Genomic DNA, 8,431 nt, shown 5'->3' with positions numbered 1-8,431 from the left:
ATCTGTTGAGTTGGTGAGGTCTGAGAGCCAGGCTTAAGCCCAAATAAACCATAAACCTTTGCTTTTGCATTTTGGTGTGTTGGGTCCTCGGTGGTCTTTTGGGGGTCCAGTGGATGAGGTATAACAGGAGAAGGCTGGGTATGGTAGCTCAAGCCTTTAATCCTAGCACTTGAGAGGCAGAGGCAGGCAGATCTCTATGAGACCAAGGCCAGCTTGGTCTACATAGTTCCAGGCCAAGCAGCTATGGCTACAGGAGACCCTGTCTTTTAAAAAGAAGAAAAAAGTTTTAACACTTTAAAGAAGGAAGAAAAGAAAGGAAGTTAGGAAGGTAGGGAAAGAGGAAGGGAGGGAGTTGAAGAAAGGAAAAAAAAGCCGGGAAGTCAGCCTGCCACCTTCTGTGTACTCAAGACAGGCCAAGGTACCCAGAGAAGGAGTCTGGATTATTCTTTTCAGATTTGGGGTGAGGGAGAGGTTCTAGAATAAAGCTGAGTCAGAGAGCCTGTCTCCATCTCCAAACTGGGCACTTTTAGGGGGTCCTGGAGAAAAGTGGGCTCTTGGGCCCTGCTGTGGAGCACTATCCCTGGAAGGACATGCCGGCTGCCCTCCTGAATGATCAGCAGCTGTGATCACTCTGAGATCTGCATGAGATTGGGCGCATTCATTTCCATCACAGAAGGGGGCTTGTTGGGGAACCCTGCTGTTAAGGTTGGCTCCTTTCTCAGCAGGGGCTTCCTGCCTGACTTACCTGGAAAGTGCCTCCAAGCACAGATGCCTGACCTTATTCAGAACATGACCTTTGGCATAGTTACCGGCAATAAAACTATCCCCAGGTTTTTTCTATGTGATAATTAGGCATCGCCCTATAGCCAGATGATAGAATCCCCTACCACATGTAAATAAAGCATACTATGAGCACCTATCAGCTGAAGCTTTGGCTGCTGCCTCCACACTATATTTTCCCTAACCCCCACTGAATAAACGGAGCTGTATCACTGAATCTGCCTCCCTGGAAGGGCTTTCTTCTGTTGTGCTCACTGGCCGCCCTGACCCCGTCGTCGCTTCTGCTCCCTTTGTCCTCGTGGACTGGTGGCCAACGACCCATGAGGGGAGGGAGAGACTCCACAGGGGCTCACAAGGTGGTACCCCTCCCCAGAGAGTTATAGACAATTAATAGTTACTAGGCCACAGGACTCAGGAGGTCCCACCCCTTCCCCAAGATCTATAACTAGTTAGCTGTTGCTATGGGGAGCTATGGGGAGGAGCTCACAAGACCCCGCCCTTGCCAGGGATATACAGTTAACAGTTGCTGGAGGAGACAGATGGTTTTTTTCTTCACTGGTATGTATAGCCACCTCTAAGTCACCCTGTAAATAACCCCTCACCCACACTCCTATAAGTAACTCCAGTTAAACTCACTTTTCTCCCAAGCTAGACTTGAGTTGGAATCATTCCTTTGGGCTGTCCTTCACATCCTATCTAGAGTAGACACTTCTCCCAACTGACACTCACACAATAGGTTCCCCCCTGCCTTACCCCACCCATCTCAACCCATCATGCCTATGCATTGTGAAGCAAAGATAGGCAGAATGATGTCATAGACCACCAGTCCACCCCCTCTCCCTTTCTGGCCTCCCTAGGCTTGAATCAGCCTTTTCTCCTAGAACCCCAGAGAAAAGAGGTCAGCCTAGTCAAGCAGCCTCACCAGGCCACCTACAGCCATGGATGAAAATGGTAATCCAGAGCCCCAGCCCTCCTCAGCAACCCCTGGGGTTCTTTCCCTGAGTACCAGCTCAACCTTGGTGAAAAAGGCTCTACAACAAGATTCCCTCAGCACGGTAGGTGACAGGCTCCCACCAAAAACAGATGCCGTGGTTATTGACATGGGCACAGGCACCTGTAAAGTGGGCTTTGCAGGACAGCCCCAACCCACCTACACTGTAACCACCATCCTGGGCTGCCAGCCCAAGAAACAGGCCAATAGGGCCCGATCAGGGCTGGAAACTTTCATTGGGGAGGCAGCCCGCTCCCACCCAGAGCTGAGACTGCTGAAGCCCATTCGCAATGGCATTGTGGTAGACTGGGACGCTGCCGAGCTCATCTGGCGACACGCACTGGAGCACGACCTCCAAGTGGCCACTAAGGACCACCCTCTGCTGTTCTCAGATCCGCCGTTCAGCCCTGTCACCAACCGAGAGAAGCTGGTAGAAGTGGCCTTTGAGTCATTGGGGTCACCGGCCATATATGTAGCATCCCAGTCTGTGCTGTCAGTCTACGCCCACGGGCGAATTAATGGACTCGTGGTGGATACCGGCCACGGGGTAAGCTACACAGTGCCTGTTTTCCAAGGCTACAACTTGCCCCATGCCATCCGGCGCTTGGATCTAGCCGGCAACCACCTGACTTCCTTCCTAGCAGAAATGCTGCTGAGGTCTGGCTTTCCACTGCGACAGGAGGACCTGGACACCGTGGAGAACATCAAACATCATTACTGCTATGTGGCCTCAGATTTCCAAAAGGTGCAGGTCCGTCCACAGCAGGAGTACCAGCAGACCCTGAAGCTTCCTGATGGGCGGATTGTCACACTAGGGAAGGCGTTGTTCCAGTGCCCAGAGCTGCTATTCCACCCTCCGGAGATCCCAGGACTGTTGCTCACGGGCCTCCCAGCCATGGCTGAACAGAGTCTCCGCAAAGTGCCCCAGGAGCTGCGGACCCACGTAGCCCAGAACGTGCTCCTGTGTGGTGGCTCCTCGCTCTTCACAGGGTTTGAGGGTCGCTTCAGGGCAGAACTGCTGCGCGCTCTGCCCCCTGAGGACCACTTGGTGGTGACAGCCCAGCCCAACCGGAACCTTTCGGTGTGGATCGGGGGCTCCATCCTGGCCTCGCTGCGTGCCTTCCAGTCTTGCTGGGTCCTGAGGGAACAGTATGAAGAGAGGGGCCCCCAGGTCGTGCACCAAAAATTCTACTAACCAGGAGACAAGGAGGGAGGGGTGAGGACAGTAAAGCTTCATTGCGTAGCAAAAAGTCCTGTGTCATCTTCTGGTCCTGTCCACTAGGACTCGTTAGATTTAGGAAGGCAAATAAAAGGAAGGAGTTTAAAGTTTAGAAATAAAAGTCAGAGCCAGACCTGCAACAGGCAAGGAATATGTTCCTTTACTCATAGGACCATAACAAAGGTTGATAAGCTCTTCCCTAAGGAATATCAGCATCAAAATGGGGAGTAGTCTGGACTTATATGGGGACTCTGCTGCACATAGCTGCAGGAGTTAACTGCGTGCCAGAGGCTCCTTGAGGGTCTCTTCTCCAGAGATTATTTTCTCAGGCAGGTGGGTGAGTTATCTATAGCGCTAAAGGAAACAGGTGGGCTCCATTAACAGTATCTCTCAGTCCAGGGAGTGACCCATTGATAAGGTGTAAGGGAGGCCAGGCTGCCAATTTAGGGCCAGTTGACCACTGTAAGGGATTTATGACTTCCACCAATGAGACTTGTGGCTTTTCTGGAATTCACATATTCTCTCAGGACCCACCCAGATGCCTTTTAGGTTCTGATCACTCCAGATGACCCCACCCCAAGGGGATCTCCTCCACCTAACATCCCTGACTAGAAACTGCCTTAAAGCACCCATGATTCTCCCCATGAGACACCTAACCTTAATCCCTTTAATCCACCGCCCCCAACTATAACTAACCCTAACGCAATACCCTTTTCTAATCTTGTCAACCACCCCTCTGGGTGTTGCATGACGTCATTTCTGAGGAAACACGGACAACTGTCTACTTGCCTCACATAAAAAACCAACGACAATCCAAAGTAAGGATTCCACCAAGGTCCAACTTGGTGAACAAATTACTTCCGTTGAAGGTACTTACGGGAGTATGGGTGATGGGTGACAGACACAGAAATGACTCAGAGACAGCTACGTGGCCAAAGCCCACCCCCACATGGGTGACAGCTCATAACAGCAGCTCTGCAGGCTGGAGTGTCCTTTCCAGGCAGCTCATCTGGTCTGAGCCTCTTCTAGGCAGGTCTGCTGATCTCTGTTTCTTTCAGGTGGCTTGGTTGATCTGAGAGCATCTCTCAGCAGTCCTTAAAGGCTTATATATCTTGAGGAGGAAGGGGCCTAGTGAAAGGGGTCAGTTTCAGGGACTTCCTGAAGCTATTGAGTTTTTACTTCCTAAGCTTAATGAGTTTCCCTGCAGGACTGAGTATTTACTTCCCCTTAGAACATCCTTTGTTTACCTTTCTTTAGACTATCCTGTTGTACAAAGATCTCTCCAAGATGGAACAGTTTACCTTGGAGGAAATTGCTACACAACACCTGGGCTCCTTAGTGGACCCACTCAGCTATGACATCCTCAAGCTGGGGAAAGCACACACCCAAACATACCTAGACACTCCCAGCATCCAGAGACTCTGACATATAAATCACATACCAATAGTCAGGACCTCCCCACCCTGATTTCCCTAGACTCTAAGTGCTCCCAAATCATCCCCTTTAATATGCTTCCACTTCAACTCCTTCCAAACCATCTCCCCAGGAAGCCTTCAAGGGTACTACATAGCACACCCCAGAATTCTTCCAGGAACACTTTAACCCCTTTGCTCACCCCCATAGTCAAACACCGATTTCTCATCCTTCCAAACATATCCTTTATATTCCATTTTAATTCCATTCCTTTTTAATCCATTCTTTGAGAATTTCATATATGTATACAATGTATTTGGATTATATCAAATCCCCTTTCCCCTCCCCAACCCCTTCCAGAGCCCCCTACATGCCCCCTCAATTTCCTGACCTCATAGTATCTAATCAGTGCTCTCCTCATGTGCATGGTATAGGGCCATCCACTGGAGCATGGGTACCCTAACCACCAGCTGTTACAGGAAAGATCAGACAGGACACTGGGAGTGTACTGGAAGCATGTATTTTATATAGGTTGAAGCCTGGTCCATCAGGCTCAAGCCTCAAAATCTAGTCCCCAAAGGGAAGTATCATTTATCTTTTATACCTTACATATTGGATTACAGTGAGGAGGAAGCTTACATATTGATTGGCTAGCAACAAAATCCTAAAACCAGCCAAATTATTATTATAAATTTAGAAAAGAAAAACATGCTTTAAAAAACCCTGCCTGAAAGTCATTGCAGAAGTCTCCTTCCGAGACCAACAGAGTTGAGGAAGTTTTGTCAGGATACAAGGCACGTGGTTCTAGCTGTGTCAATGTTTCAACCACAAACTTGTCAGCTGAACTTTGATGACAGAGACAGAGAGAAAAAGCAAGGATTGTAATCCATATTTTTCTTAAATATTCCATCAGATTCTACATCATGGACTTGAAAGAGACTAGGAGATGGTTTTAAATTAGGCAGACAGGGAAGGAGGCCCCCAACTGTGAACCTAAAAATTTACAGCCACTTTTGAAAGAGATGTATCCTTGCTCTGGAGTGTGTTACTGAATATGTTAAAGCTGTAATGAAATGCTTCTTCTAATCATGTAGTTATTAAAAAAAATTTTTTAATAAATAATGAAAAAAAAATCCTCCCTGAAAGTCATTATAGAAGTCTCTGCCACCGACAAACAGAATTGGGGAAGATTTGTCAGGTCATACATTTGTCAGTCATTCTAGCTAACTGTGTCAGTATTCTAACCACAAACTTGTCAGCTGAATTTTGCTAACAGAGACAGAGAGAGAAAACAAAGATTAAAACCCAGGCTCTAAATCAGGGCCACTTTTCATCCTATCCCAGCAGCCTTCAACTGCCAGAGCTCCTCAGCTAGGGATGGAGCTGTACGAGCCCCTCTCCCACTAGGATGGAATTTTGATTGGCTTGATCTTCAGTAGATCTTATGCAGGAAACCACTACAGCTATGAGTCCCTGAAGTGGCCAGAGACACCGTTTCTCAGCAGTCCTACCCAACCTCTGGCTCTGAGACTCTTTCTGTCCTCTCTTTCTCAATGTTCCCTGAGTCATATGGGCAGGGAACATGGTACTGATATCTTATTTAGAACGGAACACTCCATGGCTACTCACCCTCTGCCCTCTGCCCAGCTTTGAGTCTCTGTATTCATTACCATCTGCTGCAGAATACAGCTTCTCTGATGTGGGCTGAGAGCTGCACTAATCTGTTGATACCCGCAGTCAGGAGGACTCACTCTTAGCTAACCAAATGCAGATCCCCCTTTGTATTCCTCAGAGCTCCACTGCCCTCAATGGTCTCCCCTCAAACTACACACTAAAGGACCCCCTAGCATCCAAAACATCCCTAAAACTGTCCTCTCCCCCATCGTTATGTGGCTTTCCAGACCTCCTCCTCATGCCTCTTCAATCAGTTGCTCCCATAACTCACCCCATCGATATCCTCAAAGAACACCAAGATTCCCAAACCTTAGGATGAGAACTAGTGCCATACACTGACACTACTGTCTCAACCAGAAACATACCCACATGGCCTACCTTACAGGGCTTGTTCTGACCCCACTCCTAAGCCCTCATATCCTCCCAGGAGGCTCTGGACTCCCAAATTTGGCCCTCATTCTACAACTCATGGCTATCCTCTACAGAGTCCATGAATGCGCTAAGCCCCTCCCCTGTGCTACAATCTCCCAACAACTTCCCATGACCCCCTCAAAAACACACTCCAGGGTCTTTCCCATGTTGAACCCCAAGGATACCCCACTTTGGAACTTCCACATACGTTCTAGTACTTACCCCAGGACCAGTCCTCAACTACCCTCTTCTCAGCCCAGACTAGGACACCAAAGGCAAAAAAGTTCTGAAGATCCACCCAGGCACTGTGACCCTCAGGCAGATGTTCCAGGTGAGAGGGACACCTGGACACTGGCTCCCTCTGCCTGCTTCCACATAGGTTCTCAAGGGCCAATTGTCCCAACAAGTCCTGCTTCATTTTTTTTCCATTCATTCAGAGTCAAGAAATAACTTTCTACCTGTCTCTCAACCTAAAATTTCAACATAGCCCCAGAAACATTCTCTGACCCTGGGACACTCTATGAGGCCTTTCCAACTCAGCCATGTTCTTGTCAGGGCCTGGAGTGAGAATTTGGTTCTTACCATGGAGCACCTGGAGTCCTTTCCAGACCTCCAGGACAGTCTGGGAGACAGCAGGATTCCAGCCAGAAATGGGGTTGGGTGTACCCAGGTTGTCATTGCAGATTTCCCTGGAGCTCATCCAAGTCTATTCCAGGTCTTTATACCCCTCAGCTCAAACCATCATTTCATCACCGGTGACTTTAGCTATTCACACACATGGTTTCCTCTTTCTGTATCTCTATTTGAATCCTTAACAGTGTTTGTTTTTTGTTTTGTTTTCTTGTGTGTGTGTGTGTGTGTGTGTGCACGTGTGTACATGTCTATGCGGATGCCAGAGGAGGATGTTGGGTATCCTGCTCTATCTCTCTCTACCTTGTCCCTTTGAGACAGGGTCTCTCCCTGAACTGGAGCTAGGCTGCAACCAGCAAGTCTCAGCAATCCTCCTGCCTCTATTCCTACAGCACTGGAGTTACAGCCCTGGCTTTTTACATAGGTGCCGGGGATTTGATCTCAGGTTCTCATGCAAGCACTCTTGCGCACTGAGCCATGTCCCCAGTCCCTGTGTTGTTTTTTGAAACAGGATCTCATTACATTGTCCAGGCTACCCTTGAACTCCTGGGCTCAAGTATTCATCCTGTCAGCTTTCCGAGTGGCCAGGTATACAGATCTATAGGCACACATTACTTCCACAAGTTCCTAACTTAAAATTTGTTCACTTGGCCCAGCACAATAGCTCAGTGAGTAAAGGTGCTTGCCACCAAGGCTGATGACCTGAGTTTAATCCCTGGGACCCACATGAGCTCCACATATACACGCATGTGCACACACACACACACACACACATACACACACACGCTTACACACGCACATGCATGCACAATAAGTAAATGTTAAAAACTGTTTTGATTTGCTCATTGTTTCTTTCTCTCTGAACTATTCTCTCTGTGTGTGTGTGTGTGTGTGTGTGTGTGTGTGCGCGCGCGCATGTGTGTGCGTGTATGTCTTCTCTTCCAATCTCCCTCTCATAGCATCACTCTTACGTGGGAATTTTCCCAGAGTAGAAACTTGCTTATTTGTAAGCAATGACCTCATCCTAACTCAGCCCACAGGTCCACCATCAGACAGCAGGGTGCCCAAGAAAGAATATGTGGCATTTGTCTTTCTGAGTCTGGGTTACTTCATTTAATATTTTCCACTTCTATCCATTGTCCTAAAAATGTCTTAATTTTCCTTTTCTTATGGCTGAATAAGAACACAAATGAGTGAGAAGAGGCAGCCCAAGAGATGGGGGAGAGGGGTGGGCATGGAGGCAGGATCAACCAAAGCTAAGTATGCACAAAAATGCCAGCAGGAAGCCTATCACGTTGTTTGCTAATTTGGAA

General features: G+C 48.3%; 1 protein-coding gene across 1 annotated transcript; it reads left to right on the top strand.

Annotated features, from left to right (window-relative positions):
• The first annotated feature begins 1,718 nt into the window (after nt 1–1,718).
• On the top strand, nt 1,719–2,966 carry Actl9 (actin like 9). Its single transcript, XM_008844597.1, has one exon. The coding sequence runs from the start codon at nt 1,719–1,721 to the stop codon at nt 2,964–2,966; it is 1,248 nt and encodes a 415-aa protein (XP_008842819.1).
• The last annotated feature ends 5,465 nt before the right edge of the window (nt 2,967–8,431 follow it).

Source organism: Nannospalax galili, unplaced genomic scaffold (genome assembly GCF_000622305.1).
Source record: "Nannospalax galili isolate Female #2095 unplaced genomic scaffold, S.galili_v1.0 scaffold262, whole genome shotgun sequence".
NCBI classification, from domain to species: domain Eukaryota; kingdom Metazoa; phylum Chordata; class Mammalia; order Rodentia; family Spalacidae; genus Nannospalax; species Nannospalax galili.
The sequence above is the reverse complement of the archived record's forward strand: the minus strand, read 5'-3'. Positions and strand labels throughout refer to the sequence as shown.

Bases quoted from the DNA above. Each gene is read 5' to 3' on its own strand.
- Actl9 (XM_008844597.1), top strand. From the start codon at position 1,719: ATGGATGAAAATGGTAATCCAGAGCCCCAGCCCTCCTCAGCAACCCCT.